The sequence below is a fragment of the Gallinula chloropus genome (genome assembly GCF_964237585.1).
Source record: "Gallinula chloropus genome assembly, chromosome: Z".
Classification (NCBI taxonomy): Eukaryota; Metazoa; Chordata; class Aves; order Gruiformes; family Rallidae; genus Gallinula; species Gallinula chloropus.
In genome coordinates this window covers 65655480-65676255 of record NC_140089.1, presented here as the reverse complement: position 1 = coordinate 65676255, position 20776 = coordinate 65655480, and the positions used below count along the sequence as shown (strand labels likewise).

Sequence of the window (20776 nt, the reverse complement as noted above, 5' to 3'; positions counted from 1 at the left end):
GCAGGTTTCTGAAGCTGTGGTGAGGGTCTGCATGTCTGTGGGAACGGAAGTGACACTGAGTTGACTCAGGCTTTGGCTGATTGTTCATGGCCCTGGCTCCCCTGCGATATGGTAAGGTGGAGCTGAGATGACAGGGGGATGGATTCAGACTTCACTCCATTCCGAGTGAGACCTGAGAGTGAACTGTTCTGCCTGGCTTTTGGAGAGAAGAGAGAGAAATGCTCAACTGTGTTTCCTTTCATGCTTTTATCACCCAGAGCAACCTGCAGTAGGGTGCAGTTTTGTCTTCCACAGTGGCTTGCTTCTGCACTGTCCTGGTTCACCCCAGCTGGCATCCCAGCACTGCAAGGATGACTGCTTGCTCCTTCTGTCCCCAGTGGGATGGGGGACGTACTGGGAAGGCACAGGTAAAGCTGTGGGCTGGGATAAGGACAGCTTACTGGGACAGCACAGGGAGGGGCAGTAACAACAGGACTCAGAACATACAAAGCAGGTGATGGTGCAGAATGTGATTTGCTCATCGCCTGGACCACCCTGCACAGCCTGTTGCCAGCCAGCCCCATCGTACCTTGAGTATGATACTGAGGGTATGAAATACCCCTTTGTCTAGTTTGGGTCAGCTCCCCTCCCAGCTGCTCATGGAGTGTAACTCTATTCTGGAGGAGAACCAGGGCACTCTGGCAAAGAGAAGTGTGAAGTGAGCAACCCACTTCAGCCTGTGCTTAGCCAATCTCTCTTGACCACAGCCAATCTCTCTTGACCACAGAAGTCACTTCTTTGAGATAAGATTAGTTTTTTGTTGGGTTGGTTTTGGGTTTTTAAACTTCAGAGTAGTAGGGGAGAAGAATCTAGTTTTCTGAATTGTTTTTAAATAATCTGTTCTTGTGTGATAAATAATTGATCTATCAAAACAGTCAAACAAATTAAGTATTTCTTGGCCCTTGCCTTAGAGGTGTCAGAACGGCAAAAGGCTATTTTGAAGGCTGCAGTTTCACAGCAGCTAATTCAAACACATTGATGCCCGCTTCAGTTCAGTCTGTGGTACATTGTGATCGTTTTCACAGCTTCCACTTCGGGCTAATTGTGTCCGTTGTTAGTGTCAGTCCAAATCTAGATGCTTTCGGTTTAGCAAAGCACATACCTGTCTTCCATTTACAGCTGTTTTGGAGAACAGCTTTTAATATTTTCATTAAAAAACATTCCCATCAAAACCTTTCAAGACACTTTTATCAGTGTTTATCTGCAGTACAGGAAAGTGTTTTGTGATTAGTCCAAATGTAAAATCTACACTGTCCTAAATACTTTTCTAAAGGCAAAAATTTATTTGGATGCCAGAAGGTTTTTTCCGTCATAGGCAATTGTTAAAACATAAGAGTGCTGAGGATTTGAGACAAGTAATTTCTAAATTATAACTGAAAATGTAAGGTGTATAGGTGCTAGATTTAAACTCATTTAGTAATTCTCAGCCATCCCATTGGGATATGGATTTGAGAGGGAGAGTGGAAGGAGAGTAATACTTCAGGAGTAGGAAAGATTGTTACAAAGAGGATAAAGCAAAGCCCACCTTCTGTGACAGATCTTTGACCAGGTGTCTCTTTTGGCCGTACGCAGTAAGGCATTCAACAGGTATGCATGCACTGGATGCAGCAGAAGTCCAAAGAAAGATTCTGTTTAGACTTTCTACAAATACCCATTATAAAAGAAACCAGACACATGTGAGAGGCAAGTTCAAGGGGAAGATGACACTGAAGTCCAGTGATGTATTTTCTGGGTCCACCAATGATTAGGTAATGCCATTAAATAATGCTAAATTATTGCCATGACATACTCAACTTGTCACCTTTCATCAAAATGCATTTTGATAGGAGTGCTGGACTAATGTGGGAGTAGATGCCAGTGGTTACCAACAGCATTTTGACTTGTGGTTTAACCTGGCAGGTGGCTAAAACAACCACACAATCAGTTGCTTACTGCTCCTCTCCAGTGGGATGGGGGAGAGAAACAAAAAGGGAATAAAAGGTAGAACTTGTTGGTTGAGATAACAACAGTTTAATAGGTCTGAAAATAATGTCGTTATTAACACAATATACAAAACAAATTAGATACAGCACAGTTGTTCACCAGCTGATGCTCAGCTAGCTCTTGAGCAGAACTGCTTCCCAGCCTAGCCCCCCACTTATATACAGAGCATGACATCATATGGAATGGAATGTCCCTTTGGCCATCTGGGTTGGCTGTCCTGGCTCTGTCTACTCCCAGTTTCTGGCCGCTCCCCTTCTCATTAGAAGGGCTGTATGAGAAGCTACAGAGTCCTTGACTGCTTGGCAACAACTAAAACATCAGTGTGTTGTCAACGTGATTCTCATCATAAATCCCAGCTGCAGCACTGTACCAGCTCCTAGTAAGAAACTTCACTCCATCTCAGCTGAAACTAGGACATGACTTTAGCTGTCTTAATAGCTTCAGTCCCAGGATGTGTAGCAGAGGTGCCAGCAAAGCCTCTGCAGAAGGCAAGGGAGGAAGGTAAGGGCCATTTTGGCATTGAGAAGGACAGCACTAGGGGATTTGTACCAGTGAATGCTTCATCTGTATCAATAGCTGATGAAAGTAGTAAGAAAATTACTACGGATATGGCACTGGTCTGTTGTTTACTCTGGACACTGGTAGTGTTTGTGCTGTATGGGGGTCATAAACGCTGAATTAAGGTGGAAGTGATGAGGTGCACTTGAGATGAAGTCATCTTCTCTGTCCTCTATGAATCAGTTCAATCAAAGGAAAGTCACTGCTTGGAGCATTAAACTTGGAAGGCAGAAATGAATGCAGTGTGAAAATCAATAATGCATTTCAGCTCAAGTTTTATGTGTAATACTGATATTTAAATCACTTAACAGCAAGGGAAGGTGGGGATGTGTGTAAATTTGAGGGGGTTATTAAAAATAGTAAAAGGGGGAAAATGCATACAATTGTGAATTAAACTGTAGCAGGAAAACGGGTAGTGGCGAGAAGCAGCAGCTGATATAGCTGGAGTGGGTTTTCGTTGGTTTTGTGGTGGCTGTTTGATATTTTTTATTTTTTTTTTTAAGTTGAGGAATCCAGGGAGAGTTGCTGACCAGCTCTTTGGGCAAGGACTGTTTTACTGTGTGGTGACTTAATGCAGTGGCACCCTAATCCCTCAGAGAGTGCAGACTGAGTTTTGGAAGAAGTTTTCTTCTGTAAGAAATGTTGATGTTCCATTTACTCCTGGAAGTGATAGAGCCTCATTGTATTCCTGTAAAGTATACCCAAGTGTTCTTATTTTAAGAAGCACAGTATTAAAAGTACAGTTGTTTTCTGGCTGTTCTGTTGCTGTTGGCATTCTTGTTGGTAACAACTAATCTCCTGGTATTATCTCTCAGGTTAGTGTTTTCCTTAGATAGGAGATTTGCCCTCTGCCATGTTTTTGCATAAGCCATGGCTATTTTTGCTTCTATAGAAAGCATATTTATTATATGCCATTTCTGTGCTTAAAAGCATATATCATGTACTATAAAAGGAAGTGGTGTTCTGGACAGTATGTTGTGAAATCCGCGGTGCCCTCAGGGTTCCTCTTTGGGCTAAGAATGGGAAGAGGATCATTACAGCATTATGTATACTCATGTTTTCATTGGCAATTTTAATTGTCAGCTGCCTGATTAACTACTCCACAGGCCCTCCAATGTTATCTGAAATATTTCCAGGGGTTAATCATGCAGGAGAAATAATGAAATATTAAGTGAATTCTTGAAGTGCAGACACTGTCCCCGATGCTGTGTTAATCTACTTGGCTTTCTTGTCAGTCAGGCAAAATCTTACAGTTGAAGGAAGGGCTTAGTACAAGATTTTGTTGCCATAAAGAGTAGGATTGCCTTTCCTCTACCCTCTGTACCAAAATACTTAAGACTGAGTTTCAGATGTTTGAGCAAGATGAAGACTGAGTAATGTGCAGATGCCTGTAAAGGACAAAAAATAAAGGTGGCTGTTAGAGATGCTGTGTATCAGTATAGCCCTGCACATGGCAAGGTATAGAGTGCTCTGCTGAGCAACTGACATGAATATGAATCACAGTGTTAGCTCTCTGTGTTTTGGATCTGGCTCCCATTTAAAACAAAAAGCAATTAAACACCCTTTCCCCGCCCCCCCCCCCCCCCCCCCCCAAAACCCCCAAACCAAACCAACAACATCGTAGCAATTATTTCTTATATGCCTTTCTCCTCCGAGACTTCATTGACTTGTTATTTAAACCTTTCTGGCTCAGGATCCGAATTTAAACAAAACTAATTTGTCAACAAAATACAAATTATTCCCCCCTCCTTAATTTTTTCCCTCTTGGGAAACTTAATGAGATTATGTGAAATGAAAATTAGTGCAGTCTGGGAAAGGTCTTGTGTCTGACAGTTTGAAACCCCTAATAGAAAGTATATTGCTTAACCAAAGAATGATGCTTTTCCCCAATTTTAGAACAAATTTTATTGGAACAGACCTATTTCTTGCTTGCATTCTTCTTTGTTCTAAAGATCAAAGGAGAACTCCTAACACTTTTCAAGTATTGATTCCTGTGATGATAAAATACACTACAGTGATCAAGTAGCAAATGGTTTAATGGCTTCTAGAGAGGGTAATACAGAGTTTGAAAGATGGATTTGTGTAATGTATGTCTATTTGACGAAACAGATGTTAACAAAGACTTTTACAGGTGTTACCATCACAGTGATACGATATCTGGTTTGGAGCTGTTTTGACTTGGCTGAAATTTTAGGAGCCTTCTTTCAGAGTTTCATTATAGCATTTGTAGTTTGCATTCTAGTTTGAGAGGTTTTCGTAATTGGGGAACCAGCAGTAGGAAATGCCTGGTTTCACCCCAGGAACCTTGTCTTACCACAGACTCTCAGGAGAGGAGTTGAAAAGCAACTAAAGAAAATGAGTAAACCTCTTTTGATGCGGGAGGCTTTAAGGAAATAATATATACCTTTTTAAAATGTAATATATGTGTACCTTAGGTTTTTTTCCACTGACTTAATTTTTTTTTCTGCTTGCATGAGAAGGAATTAACCTTTGAGGTGAAAGATGTAAGCTGTAACTGCCTGCGTATGTCACTGCATATTCCAGGACTGGTATCAATGCAATATCAAAGATGTGGATGTTGTAATCATTGTCAAGTTCAGGATGGTGGGAATCTATGTAAAAGGGTAACCAGAAGTAGATATAGATGGGCAAAGACAGCAGATGGAAAATTATTTTTTTTCAGTTCTGGAAAATGTTATCCTGGATTACTGGGCAGGAAACCACAGCTTTCTTGTGTTTTTCTTCCAGTCCCTGGTTAGCAAATGGGGTGAAAAGCATCTACTGGTTCTGCTGTACCAGTGTAACGAAGAAGACTAATTGGGAAGCATTGAAAATATTATCCAGTGATGCTGTTTGGGAACTATCTAGCTCCCAAGCCAGTAAAATTTCCACGGACCTCAGCAACTGTCTGTGGATCTGCTATTAAAAATAAGGTTGTGGAGCTGAGGTCTTTGATTTACTGGCCAACCTGTGCCTGCCTGCCAGGGTGCAAGGCCTGTGCTGTGGGTCACGCACGTACCCGCTCTGCAGCTCTCTGAGGTGATGAGATTAATGAGGTGGGTGTCATTAGTTCCAGGAAACAAACGCTTAGAGTGCGTGGCTTGGAAGGCAGTTTCCATTCGGGCTGTTCAATCAAATGCAGCATTGTTTGTGAACTTAAGATTTTAGTTAAAAATCCCCTGCAGTCTTTTTTTGAATCGCTGCGCTGATGGAACTTGTGGGTCTTCGAATCAGTGTCTCCCCCGGCACGGCTCCCGCAGGTGGCTGAGAACACGGGGCGGCAGGTTTGCCGAGGCCAGGCTGCGGTCTCCTGCGCCGGTTCGTGGCAGTGGGTGGGAGCAAGAGGCGGGCACCGCAGCAGCGTGGCACCCTTGTCCTCTCGGCAGCGCCCCGAGGGGGGTTTGCGGCCCCGGGCTGCCTGACCCAGATGTGGTTTCTGCCTCATGCGTACCTGCGGGAGGGCGGCCCGGAGCGAGGGGCAGCGCTGCTTTCCCCCGGCGGCACGCAGCTGGCCGGCCCGCGGGGAGTGATACCGCTGGGCGGGAAAGCCAGCGGCCGGTGTCGTGGGCTCCCGGGGCGGCCCGAGCGCCGCTGCCAAGGGGGCGGCGGCCGGCGGCGGCCTCTCCCTCGGGATGCCAGGCAGAGATTCCCCGGTGCCTCCTGGGGACGCGGAAACGAGCTTTGGATTAGAAGTAGTGCCGTGCTCAAGGGTGCGTAATGGTGCCTTGTGCCAGCGCACCTCATTTTGTGCCCTGGGGTCAGATCCTTCTGCCTCCGAGGCGTAGGGAGCGCCTTGCTTGGGGCTTTGGTCTTCAACTTTGGATTTTATATTGTTATCGTTAATTTATCTTACTGTTGGCTAGCCTTTAGAATTCAGGTGTGTTGTGCTCAGACCCTCCACTACAGATACTGGCATCTGTTGCTATAACTGTTTCGAGGTAGCAAAAAGGTGCAGGTGTGAAACGACTGAAAAATTGACTTTGCCCAAGAGAAGCGTAGCTCGTGGGAGGGTGCTGCTGTGCAGGGCTCGCAAGCAACAGTAGGAATTCTGCTTTGATGGAATCCCCTCCAGTAAGGGCTGTAAGTGAAAGAAACAAATGGTTTAGAATGGTAAGAGCAACATCTTGTAGCAGACTGTCCCTTGCATTGCCTCACCTGCAACACCTAGTATTCTAACCCACCTGCTTTCTTAACTTGACAGGCAAGTACCTGCTTCCCAGCACAACTGGACAGCAGCTGTGGCAGCCTTCAGATACCTCCAATCTTGTTCGCATGCGCTACCAAGCACATGGGCAGTCTGCACCTGCACTTACTGCTACTCTGGTGAGTAACTTTTATCGAAGCCGGGAGTGTACGAAAACCCCCTTTGTGTCTCTCTCTCTCCTGGTGTGGGATTGTGCAAGTAGAGTTTACTGCCAGATCAACCTCTCCTCCTTAAGCCACGCTTTTAAAATATTAATGTATTTCCTGCACACAATGCTACTTAGTATGTTGAGTGCATCTGAATAACGTTTATGGTAGCAGTAGCTCAGACTTTATGCAAAATCCAATAGCCCAGTTCAGAACTGAATGTTGTATTAATATAGCTGTTTCATTTAAATGTTTTCTTTCCTAAAGAGAAAAAAAGAACACACTTTTTAAAGACAGCAGTAGAAGGTAACTGTCCTTCCTCCTGAGCATTCCTTTCTACAAGTGTCTTTACCTGCACTTTCTGCAGGACTCTGTCCTCAGGAGCACATGAGTGTATGAAGCATGACGGGAAGAGGTGCCTCATGAACTTTCAGCTTTTTGTTTTCAATCCATTTATTCTGCATTGTGCTTCTGTGTATTAAAATCTTAAGAAGTGTTGCAGTGTAATGCAGGTCTCTATGCTAAGCTATACTTTTCAAAGAATTACTTGAATAAATGTGTTCTCATGTTGTGTAAAAAAGCAGAGTTTTATTACTGTTTTCAGTCTTCTACCTTTTGGCTGGGTATTAAAACTTTGCTGATCCATGCTGACTTTTATGGGAAACATCCTTTTTTTTTTTTCTTCTTTTTTCTGCTTTTTTTCCCTCTTTTTTTTTTTTTTAAACACAATGTTCAGATTAAAGAAGGCTGTGATCAGGCAATACGGAACAGATACTACCATGCCAGTTTTTCATATCTTATTGGTATGTAGATGGCTGGTTTATCTATGAATCTGTCTGCAATATTATTCCACATCAAATAAAACAGTTCTTCACTTAGAATAATGGTTTCTGTTTAGGCATATTGCTTACCTGGAACTGCTGATCAGGCTTGCCTCATAAGGTGGCTGATGTTACACTGTCACGTAGGCCAAGTTCTTCTCAAGGCTGTGTTGACACATGACTTTTCTGGCAGGCTTATGAAAGAGACTGGCCTTTGTTTAAAGGGGGTCATACATTTGGGGCCACTCCATCTCCTCCCTTGGTTTTTTTGTCTTGGTTCTGCACTTTGTCACAGAGTTGTTTGGAAACCCTATTCTAATGTTACAGTAGTGGGAGCCTCTAATTATATTTAGGAACGAGTTTGACCACATGTAGAAAAAGGTTTGAAGAATTTTCATGTACCTGCTCAGTCTCAGTGGAACTTAGTTTAAATGTAACGTTTCACTCACTTGAAAAATTACTAGCCTGTGCCTCTCCTAGGACTGGTCATTCTCGCTGGTATCCAGCTGATAGCCAGCTGATGTGGACCTGACTGTGAGCGGTGATTATGTGCTAGTATATGCAAAAGTGGCAAGCGAGTAGTTCACAGAGATACTAGTCTTTAGTGGAATTGCACATTGGGTACAAAAGACTGACTTTATCCTTTTTCTGTCAAAATTTGTAAAAAGTTCCCTAGATTATTTACTGTGTCACAGAAGTAAATCCTTTCTGTGGGAAATTAGAGATTTTTGAGTGAGTTATGGAATATTGATTAAAAATGGGCTGCAGGTGTTGCTTTAGATAGAATTCAATAGCTATGTATGATTCATGCCTGTAGTACAGGCAGTTGGACTATAAATTAAAAATAGCTTCCATATAGAACTATGTAAGTGGGTTAGAAATGTGTATGGGGAATCAGATGATTCAGTAGGGTGTTAGATTTGCTGGGGGCTCTTAGTTCAGAGGTAGCTAAGTGATAGTCTTGTTACTCTTCTACTTCTGGCAGAAGATTGTTGAGCCCTCTGTGACAGACGGGTTCTGAGGTGGTCATGCAGATGGGAGTCTGCAGAGGGTATTAACACGTCCTGAGAAATGTTAAGGTAATTATACAGAATGTCTTAAGCACTATACACAAAACTGAAGCTGAGGTGTGGAGCAGTTCTGCTTTAGTATATTCTCTCAAGTGTTGGTCTGGTCAGTCACTTTCTATAGTCAGTGGAGAATAGCATGTGCTCCTGGGAGGCAGTTTGGGGTGTGCGTCCCAGTGCTGAGTTTTGAGATGGTGGTACAGGCAGGCTTATCAGTCTTCTTGCCTTACAGGCCGACAGTCATTCAAACACCTCTTTCAGGGTAGGATGAATTGGCTTCTGAAAGTGCTACTTTTCTAATGAATGGTTTGGGCGTTAGCTTAGTGGCTGCTTCACTCAGTGTCCAAAACTTGGAAGTAATTCTGTCCTCTCCCAGTGCCTGTGCCACTCCACAAGTGCTTACAAATACAATTACTACTTACTGTTTTGACTCATCTATTTTTATTAGTGCTAGCAGAATTTGGGGAAAACAGTTCAAAGTAAACCTGAAATGAAGACATTTTATGATAATATTCCGTTGTCATAACCTGATGTGCTTATAATTATGATGAGTCTGAAACTGTCTGAGCAATTACTTACCATTTTATAGGCAGGAAGATATTTTGTCTGAGTGGCGTAGATTGAATGAAGTTCCTGATTTTATGTTTTTCTGGATAGTGGCATACATAAAACTAGCAGAACATAAGGTGCCTTTCTGGTACATGATGATAAATATGTAGATGAACGGGTAATCTACTTAAAGGAGCATGAATTCTTGAATTTTGTTTATCTGTTGTACTTAAATAAAAATCAATCACAACCAAACAAAATCGACCAAAGATACCTCTCAGACCAGAGAACTGTTTAAGACAGCATATTTCATGACTGCTTGAATAGTAACTTGCTCTTTGAAATACTGACATCATAACAATACAGCAGAAACAAGATCACAGTGCAAAATGTTTACATGTAATACACTTCATTTTTAAATTCAGTCAAGACTGGCTGTGGAACTTAAGCTTTATGGCAAGGACTGAGCCTAGGTTGGCTGTTCCTTCTGTGGTAGAGGATGACTAGTCACAATATGAAGTAAAGCGAACTCTAAAAGGCATGTTGTTTTTTCTTGGAGACTTGAAAGATGTCAGTGAAATGACTAAATTTTTACTTGGTTCAATAACAGAACATCTTGTAAATAATATCTAGTAACATACCAAAACTGGGAAAAGTGTAAAACTGGCCTTATGATACCTCATGCCCTTTCCTATTAAGTAGTGGTAGGATGTTTTGTCTAGTTATAACTACAAGTGTTTGCTACTTTTTACCCTCTAGTTTTTTCAAGACATACCATCTTGACTTTTTTTTCCCCAACTGCCAAAACATTGTTGCCTTGCCCTAAACAACAGAAGGCTGAATTTGCAAGCATCTGTACTTCTGTGCTTTGGTATACTTGCTGTTTATTGCCACTTTATCAGTATTAATTTGTAAGAATGGTCTTAAGGAAGCTGGAGGGTGGTACTTATGTGAAGTGCTGTTTTATGAGATGGATTGTTGAAAGAAAACAAGAAATGTTCACCATCTATGAAAACCAGATTTACTTCAGAAAGGGCTCTATCTCCTCCTCTCTTTTAAATAGCGTAATACTGAAAATGAGTAAGTGTGTCTTTGTTAAATATGCCATTAACTTCAGCTAAATTGACATAATGTTGACAGTTATTATGAGAACTGTTTCAAAACTAATTATGCTAATTAGAATGTAACTGCCAGTAATTGTATGTATTCAAACAGCACCCTAACACCCTTTTGTGTGTTTTATTCCCCAGATGCAAGACAGTCATTTGTTGCCTGAGAAGCTGCAAAATTATAGCTTAGATAACAAATGATTGTAAACAAATAAACTACATTCTTTAGAAACACTAATTGGTTAGATAAGTGAATGACAGTATCAATTGTGCTTGGGCAAACCACATAATTAAAAAGTTTTTATTTAAGTGTTTTATTTTATTGTAGGGAATTTTTTCAAATCAACAATTGTTTTCAGTTTTATCTAATGGGTATTAGGTGAAGCTGAATATATTTTTAAATAAACTTACTAGAGAGCAACAGGAACCTGCTTTGATTTCAGCTTTAAATTTTAGCTCTTTCTGTCTATGAATTCAGGTCTTCAATGCTGTGAGATTGTTGGTTGTGTCTGTGAGCAGGTATGTAACATTCTGCAAGTTAATGGGATTGTACAAGGATGGCAGTTGTGAGAAGTACAAAGAAGACATAATAGAAATTGTTCAAGTAGATAATCTTTTTGGTCTGATTCTCAAATTCTTAGTTGCAGTCCTAATTGAGTAATTAGTTCTACTTTAGTAGTAGAGAGGGAGATGAACATTCATTTTCATAAGAATGCCTTTATATTTGGTATTTCTGCACAGCAGAAGGTTGCAGTAGAACTGGTCTAGAGCCCTGAAACTGGTAATACTTTCTAACAAACTGATGGAACTGGTTTGTTTGACTGGGCACTCTTGTTTCACGAATACTGATTATTTCTATTTGTCTACATTGTTATCTTTAAAATAGTCACTTGTATAGGGGTTTAATGTGTTTAACCCGACCTAGGATTAAAAAGTCTTGCAAGTGTATCCAGCGTATCTTCCAAACATACCCACTTCATGGTAAGGCAAGTCTTCTCCTGTGAGCCTCTCTTAGTTTCTGGCTGACAGGATCTATTTAAACATTCTAGATCTGAAAGGAGATGTTACTCTAAGTACTTTGCCCACTTTTAGAGCTGAGTTGATGTATAATCCTCTTCTGTATCCTATTAACAGTATAAAACTGTCAGAGATCAAATGTTGTAGGAACTAGCAGTGCACCCCTGTTTTGCACATGAACATCATGCTTCTACTTTCCAGGCATTGCATATAACAGTTTTCCTCCCTTGTGAGATACTTTCCTTGGATGGTAAAAAGGTTCCCTAGGAGCAGTTTCTACTTCTAGATAATGAAGAAGCTAGAACTGTTAAAATTATCTTGTTTACCTTGTGCTGAAATCTGAGCATGCTTTAGTATTTTACACTTTAATTTGGCTTGCAGCACCTGCAGAGTTCGTAGAATCATAGAATCATAGAATTGTAGGGGTTGGAAGGGACCTCAAGAGATTATCAGGTCCAACCCCCCTGTCAAAGCAGCTCCCTAGGACATATCACTCAGGCATCCAGACAGGTCTTGAATATCCCCAGAGATGGAGACCCCACCACCTCCCTGGGCAGCCTGTCCCAGGGCTCTGTCACCCTCGCTGTGTGGAAGTTCTTCTGCATGTTGGTGCAGAACTTCCTGTGCTCCAACTTGCAGCCATTGCCCCTTGTCCTGTCTCCACAGACCACTGATAAGGGGCTGGCTGATTCCCCCTGCATCCCCTGCTTAAGATAATTATAGACTTTAATTAGGCCCCCCCTTAGTCTTCTCTTCTCAAGGCTGAAGAGTCTATCCTCATAGGGGAGATGTTCCAGGCCCCTAATCATCTTCTTGGCCCTTCTTTGGACTCTCTCCAGGAGATCCCTGTCCTTTTTAAACCAAGGAGCCCAGAACTGGACAAGTTGAATTGAGCAAGTTAGGTTAGATGTAGTGCTTTGTCCTGAGATCTAAAGTTTCTGACTGCATGTTACAGGGACTGAATTAGGGATTATTTTTCTTGTCTGATGTCATATTTGAGTTCTCTCTGTGTGTAGTGTTAGTGTTGATTATCTAAAAATACCTTTGAGAATCATGTTGTCAGTGTCTCTTCATAAGAAATAAATGAAGAGTGCTATAAAAGTAAGACCACAAACTTTAATGCTTGTAAAACTATCCATGTGAGAAACGAGGGAGTAATGGCAGCTTGGCAAGGAACTATACAACCAGAAATAACTGATGTGCAATCATTTAAAGTATTTGAAGTTTAGATGCATTTCTGGAAATACAGACTTTCTCAGCTTGTTGTGTACTTTGCGTAGAGGATAACTGAATAAAATGTTAGTCACAGATTTTAACAAGGAGTAAGACTCGGGAATATAGGGATAGACTTTTCAGGCCTTAGATCAAAAGCTTCTGGAGCCCCTTAAAAGATTTTTAGGGATGGACACGAAGGCGGGGGTGGGGGTGGGAGAGAGAAGGTAAAAAGGATGTGGAGAGCAGGAAGAGAGGAGACTGGAAAGATGACTGGAACAGGGATGGGTTCAGGAAAATTTAGCTATAATACTGTCTCCTGATCTTTATCACAAAAAGCAGAAGAAAACTGACTACTGTGACTTTATTGTCAGTTAACATGTTAATTCAAACACTAATTCATCTGTAGTATTTTAGCATTTAATGTGGAAAATACTTAAGTAGTTGCAAGGAGGTTTTCCTTTGCTTGAGGAGTGCTGATCTACAAATTTGCTGTTGATGGTCTGATATCCCCACTCAGAAGTATGTGAAAGAATTTGAAACTAATGGCACTGACTTCAAGAGAAATGAGATAAAGTAGCCATGGGGGAATAGCGTTATAAGTGTAGGAAAGTTGTCTGTGTTTCTGTGTTCAGGATCTGAAGGCATAGTAAGAAGTACTGGTAACTTCAGTGAGCATTCCCTATGTTGCCAACGTGGGTAGCAGAACATTAGGACGTTACTTGCAGTTCTTAGGGGTCAGTTAGATCCTCTTTGACTGCTACCAGTCTCAGGAATTTATTATCTGTGCATGATGAGGGCGAGGAGATTAATTTTTTAAAAACTGCTTTAGAAGATAAGGTGTTACTCCACTGGTCTGAACTTGAAACTTAATCCTGAGCATTGTAGATTTTTTTTTTTCCTGATGCTGGTCAAGACTAATTGTGACTGTATAAAACTTGGTATCTGCTGTGGCAGTTTCAGTTAGCAGAAATACAGATACTAAAGCTCTCTGAACTTCTAGTATAGTTTGGCTTAAAATGGTGGACTTTGCTTGGAAGCTGATGAAGTGTATTCCTTTCTGCTCAGTTTTTTATGTGTGGGGCAGCATCCTTATATTAAGGGGTAACTAGATCAGGTACATATTTAAATTTAGGAAGTAACATTTTGTTTTCCTTTCTGTATGTCAACATGTCATGCCTGTGGCACTTCAGAGTGATAGTAATCTAGCAGAGGATGGGAGCAGGCAGCGTGGGAACAGTAACTTTCATCCCTCAAACTGAAGTACTCCCATGGTTCTGCTGTTGGCTGTAACTCTCAAAAACAAACTCAAACTGAGCTGAGCGACGTTGCTAGCTTACAGGAACTGCAGCAGGGAGAGGAAATGTAGTTTATTCAGGTCCCTCTGGTGGAATGGAAATTCCTCCTCTTTGATTTTTCATAGTTCTAAACAAGCAAAGGTGTATATCAGGGATTTTTCTGCAGGCCTTTTTCAATTTGAGAACATACTACAGAGCCGACAGGGATGCACTGCTACCTCTAATCTGTTTCCAGGTTTACAAGCAGATGCAGTTGTACTGATTTAAAACTGTAGTAGGTTGACAGCCAGAGTTTGGCCCTGGCACATGCTGCGTGGTATTCGTACTTCTGGATACTTTCTTGTACATGGATGGGGAATCAGATGTGGTGGCGTAAATTAGTTATGACCTGTGGAAACAGGTGGGAATGTGGACTTTAAAAATATTTTTTTTTTAACCTTATGTATTAATATTCCTGCAAGCCCTCCCTGGGGCTGATACAAAAGTGATTTTAAATTGTTCTGATTTCGCTGGTGAGATGGTCACCATCATGTTCCACTCCTATGCATGTTGTCCCAGTGAACTAATGATTTCTAGCATCAACTCTTGTTTTCATCTCAGTAAAGCTACAGAATATTATAAGTACTTTTTTCTTTTATCACAGTATGCATTATTGGGGTGCATATGTCTATATCTGGTTCCATCATATTTTAAGTGAAGCAACAGTACAACAAGATAATTCCATCTATTAAGATTTTTAGTTCATCATGTTATGGAGATTAAGAAACCTAGGTAAGTGCTCATGTTGACCTTGAGTAAAAGATGTAATATTCAGCAGGAGATTGGTTAACTGCTGCTTTCTCATGAATACATTTAACCTCTTGATCATTGCTGAGTATCAACAATTACGTGGTGCGGGGAAAGATGTATCTGGTCAGTTAAATTCAGAAATTGTGATTGGCTTTGTAAACGCACAGAATAACTTGATAGTAGTATACACTTGGCTGATCATGGATTCCTAATTCTGTGTGTTAGGTTATCTATTTGAAAAAGGATGGAAGTTGATAAGAAGCAAAGTTGAATTACGAGATTCCCATAAATAAGGCAGGAAAGAGAGTGAGCTCAAGTTAACTAAAAAACCTAACCTGCAACTAAAGTGGAGCTGGATCTCAGTGTATTTTGTTAATTAGTAGGCAGTAAGAGTATATCCTGAACAAACTTTCATAGTATGATGCTGCTTTTCCAGTAACTGTGAATAAATGTTCTTTGGTATGCCTGTTATACATGCCTACCAAATATGGGACAGAGTAAAACCAGTGATCAGGAGGAAAGCATTGCCTTTTATTCCAAAATTCATAGTTTTGGTCTGCTTTGTCATGGGCCATAGGTCCATGGGGAGTCAAGACTTTGACTAAGGTGAACTACCTCCTGAATGAATCTGAATGTTGAAATGCTTAACTGCTCTCTGATGAAGGAGGTTTGTGTTTTTTGTGAAGAAGAATCACATGTAGTGGGAAGTATTGAGTCTTACTAGGAGTGGAAAGAGCAGCCAAAACACATTAAGAAGAGTTTATGTATCTTTAAGGGAAAGAACATTAGTACGTTACCTCATTGAGAAAATACTGCATTATTCTAAGTGTTGAGATTAAATGCTTTAAAAGGAAAAATGAGGCATCAAAATAAAGGAGACTAGATGTGTCATTGTTCAGAGTGACTTAAATATAACCCTTCTAAAGGTTAGTAATTGTGCTTAGAGTGCAGCTTGCCTATTACTGTTCTCACATAAAAACAGAACTTTGAAGTATCTAGGAGGGATTATTCAAAACATAATTTTTCAATAATTTTCCACATACAGAATCTAAAATACTCTGAGCTCACTGTTAAGAAATGCCTCAGCTTTTTTATTTGTCTTCTGAAAAGGTAGATATATATGTGGAACTGCAAAATTTATTTAAAATGTTGTAACTCCTGTGTGCTTCTTGTTTGGCATTCGTTGTGGATGTGCAGAGAACAGTAGTTCAACTTTTTAAAAAACATTTTTGTGTGTGTGTAACTTTGAAGCTCTTGCTGAAGAGAGATCCATGAGGGAAACAGACTGTGCTCAGGCTACGTCTGTGCTTTCAGGAATTTTTAAAGTAAGTTTGCTTTTGCAACAATTATTTTTCTTCTGGTATTTTCATGACTGATGTGTTGTTACTTTTCAAATCCTTCCGAATGGCTGAACCAGACATGGGCTGGTGCAAGAAGGATTTTGCCCGGCAGCTGCCATAAAAACCCAGTGTGTACCCACACACATGTGGAAATGTGCACCCTGCTCTCATGGTTAAATGAGAGTGCTGGCAAGGTGTGTGTGCTTTAGTGTGAAAAAATAAGTTTTTCAAGAACCGAAGGGTATAATCAGAAAGCCAATAATTTATTTTTTCAGGAAACAACCACAGGCAGCAACTATACTACCTTATGTGTAAGAAACTGTTGTGCCCCTACACTGACCTGTGGCTTTCCACTTCTGCAGATTTATTAGCTTGAGGTGAAGAGAGTAGAATTTTGCTCACTAAGGGATCTTGGATTTCTCCCTGCTAGTGATGTGTATTCTGAGGAATATGCGCTGGCTAAGAAGTACAGTACAGTATCTCTTAACGCATTGCTGGACCTAGTAGTTGGAGTGCTCTCTGGAATAGCAGCAAACCAGCATGGCTTAGCTGAATGTGCTTTTGTGTAATGAGATGAAGTGGAACACAAATTGAATAGCAGTTTATTGTCCCATGTACATTGCCTACAACTGTCTACTTCTGAAACAGAAGGATGTAAAAGGAGCAATGTGTTTTGCTCTGTGTGGAGGTGTAGGATTGTAATAGTGAAGGGGGTAGAGGAAAAGAGTGCCAAGATCTCTCAATTTTATTGTCAGTGTCTTCTCAGCGCTGTAGCTGGGGACTCATAGGAAGCAGTGCCTCAAAAACATTAGGCTGGTGAAGCATGTCTGTTTTCTTTTCCTGAGGGGTACTGGTTATCATGTTGAGCCCAGAAAGAGAGCTGTTGGCTTCACACGGAGTGTTTATTCCATTACTTTTTTTAAGCCCTGAAAAGGGACATTAGGCAAATGGCTACATAAATTAAATACTGTAACTTGTATATTTTGAATATTAAAATGTGTATTGTTTACAGTGGACAAAACTGCTTATGAATTCTTATGCCTTATTAGTCGTTAATGATATTATGGATGTTACTTGATTCTGTTTAATGAATTAGTTTATCAGAATTCTATGTTAATTATTAATGCATTATATTTATTGATCTAATTTTAAACAAGGAACCTTTAACTACTAACAAACTTAAAATGGAGAAATTGCTTTCCCTGTTCTTAAAGTAATGTGCAAGTTCATATGGTATCACTGCATGGCTGGTATGCATAAATGAGATCTTGTAAAGTAAATCATGAAATGCAAGTGGTAGATTTTCATCACCCAATTCAGATAATTTGTGATAAAGTTGACCTGTATTCCCTCACTGACTGAATATCTTAAATAGGTTTTCCTGTTAATATTGAAAGGAATAAGCCTTCCTGTGGCTGTAAAAGAGGAAATTCTTGCTGTATATACTGGACAGCTGCAGTACATACAGACTAGAAAGGAATTGTTCCATGGGTGGATTAGAGCTGCTTGTATCCCAGTGACAGAGTAAGTGTGGGTCTGTCAATTCTGGCTGCTAACTTTGATGGGAAGTTTCACTTCCAATACTGTACCAGATTTCAGTGACACTTCACAGAGCAAAGGAGCTTTCAGAACATGAAGGAACGGATGGACAGTGTTTTCATAGCATCTTATTCTCCAGAAAGCATTAAAAAGCATTGCACTAGAGAAAACCTTTGGTGATCTGTTGTGGCTTTGCCCCAGCTGAGAGCTGAGATCCACGCAGTTGCCTGCTCTTTAAAGGAGCAGGTGGGGGAAGTTGGGGGAGGGGTGGCAGGGGAAAGGGAAAGGGGAAAAAAAACCCAAACCCGAAACCAAAAACCTTCCCCTTGGTCTAGGGAGGTGCCCAATGGAAACTGGTGCAGCATTCTTCCTGGCAGAATCACGTTGTGCGATCCTTTTACCTCGCAGCTCATTTACTCGTGCTTGAAGGGCTGAGGTGGGCTGCATACCCCACTTACTCATGTCCTCTCCATGGTCAAGCAGGTAAAGCCACAGTGTGCATTGTGGTGTGTACCTACTGTATTCTCCCTCTTGGGACGATGGGCGCTTCCTCCCAGTAGCTGCAACATTGCTCCGTACAGGTTGGGAGTTGGACACATTGTTGTCAAGTCGTTTGACCAGTTTCTCTACCGCTGCGATGATGGAGAGAGAAACATTGTCCTGATATTTCCGGAGTCCGCAGGACACGTCATACACAGTTGGTGGAGCTGTATCATTCCAGTCCATTGATGCCAGTGAATTGGTGTGCCCTGCTGATGCACTTCGTACAACTTTACACCACATATCTGGGGTGCATAGGACCTCATCAGGATCAGAGGGAAGCTGTGAGTTGTCCAGATCATAATAAATTACCTCCCGTACAGCTAATTCTCTCAGGTGCTAGACAGCTGTCTCTATGCTGTTACACTTGGGTGTTTGACATGTGATGTATTCCTTTATGGGATATCTTTCCCTCACACTTGACAGTAGTCGCCTCCAGAGGCTGAGGATTTCCAGCCTTCTCCCAATTGCCTTGTCAATGCCTCCTTCCCTAGCTAGGGATCCCAACTGCTTGGCCTCCCTGCCATCTAATTCCAGACTTTTGGCCCCGTGATCCCAGCATTGGAGCAACCAAGTGATGATGTGCTCACTTGGGTGGCAGCTGAAATCTTTTTGAACCTCACGCAGCTCACTCAGGGTCAGGGATCGGGTGACAACCTCTGGTTCTGCCTCATCCTGACATCCTTGAGATGGCCCCAGTTCATCATCATCATCATCCTTCCCTATGCGAACTGATTTCTTTGTGTATTTCCTCTTTTGTATGGGAGCAACAGACACAGGACAGGATCGTAACAGTAGGTAATGATACTGTAAGTTTCTGATTTACAGAAGATGGCTAGGTGTTGATCTACATAACATTATTTACAGATTATCTTTGGTTTGATTCACTTCCAGAATGACTTTTCAAACTGTTACAAGAAATTCGTGCACGTGTTCTAGCTCCTGAAATTATACATGGCTTTGGGTTTCATGCTTCTGTAACTTGACAATCTGCGATCCACTGTAACTTCTGATGAAATCTCATTGTCCCACAGCACTGAAGAGTGACAGTGTAGAAGGTTTTGTGTGGCTGTATATGTACAGGAGGATTGAAAAGTTTTCGTCTATTCCACACAAATAGTTTTCTTGCATGGAATAGGCAAATGCAGTGTGTCTTTATAGGGCATTTGAAATTCAATGTAAAACATAGGGTAAATTCCCTTAGGGACTGAAACTATTTTCAGAATGCTGCAGGACAGAAATGTGATTTCTGTGCTACAATTTCTTACTCATATGTACAATATGATTATTTTGGTACAGCATGTAAAGGTAACTCCATTTCTCTTATGACCATTCAGAAAAATAACCTTGGACTCCTTTGTGAAATTTTAATGTCCTCTTCCCATGACAGTTTATGCTCTAACATATAATATATCCTTAGAAGTATCTTCAGAAGGCTTCAGCGTACGGTTTTTGTGTTTGAAAACTTGGAGACCTATGGTGTGCCTTCAAATAAAAAAAAATCACAATATGATCCACTTCTGGGAGATGGTCAAAGTTGTTGCCAGAATTTGATTTGTATTTTGTTGGGTAGGAATATACACTGCTATAGGCTCTGAAAGGCATTAGAGTCAGCTTAGACGTGTCTTCCCTAATAGACCTGATACTTGGTTTGTAAGTCTCCATGGCTGTACCAATAAAATAAGTCTTTGATGAAGAATATACATGGGGAAAACTTTTTAGTTTGATGTTGCTGTATGTGTCTTCTGTTTTGTTTGAAACCTGAAGTTTGCCATTAGATTGCAAGGAGAGACAGGCACTGTTTCTTTGGATGGTGAAGAAGGGAAAAATAATGATAAGTATTAGTTAATCTTGTCAAATAAGCGTCAGCAATGGACTAGGCTTTTCATGGCATCAGTGAGTGGGTTATAATGAATGCTACTGAATGTATTTCTTGGAGTTACAGTCTGAATCACTATTTGCAGCAGAGTACTCCCATAGAATAGGAAATTTGTAGTTATTCACATGTGCAGTGAGGAAGACAAACTGTTGGGCTTGGGTATCAGCAATCTCTGCTACTTTTATGTGAATTTTTGCATTTGTGGTAAGACAGGAGCACTTTTTTATGGTCATCCCTATGAATTGTATAAGATTGAGTATCTGCTAGGATGTCTATTCTCCTAGTAAAGCAGTTCAGCTGGTGGCTGCTGTCTGACAAAAGTATGTGTTTGGCAATTGCTTGGCTGTTTTGATGGTGTAGTAAGACAGTTGGCGCCTGGAAGTTAGTGGGATACCGATTACAAGGAATAGCTTCTTTTTGGGTTTTTCCTTTCCCTGCCTGCTGCCACCTCAACCCCCTCCCCCACCCCAATTTGGTCTCCTGTTCAATGCTGTCAGGTGTTGGTCTGTTTGGGGTGTTTTGAGGGGGAGGAAGAAGGATGTGATGATGAGGAGAACCACGTCTTTCTCTCACCTTTCTTCAGTGCTGTACTTCAGTAATAACATTTTTAAAAAGCTGTCTCCTGTATCTTTTTTTTCCCCTATGAGTTGTGTATTAGCCTTATGTAGCATCATGTGCTGCCACAA

At 41.1% G+C, this 20776-nt stretch overlaps 1 protein-coding gene across 1 annotated transcript in view; it reads left to right on the top strand.

The window, feature by feature from the left end:
• Positions 1-20776, top strand: part of MAST4 (microtubule associated serine/threonine kinase family member 4) — a gene marked incomplete at its 5' end in the record, with an annotated part of 274408 nt that overhangs the window by 67095 nt on the left and 186537 nt on the right. The window contains one exon of the mRNA XM_084278039.1: positions 6782-6903. Within this exon, the coding sequence (XP_084134165.1) occupies positions 6782-6903 (122 nt within the window). The remainder of the gene's footprint in view (positions 1-6781; positions 6904-20776) is intronic.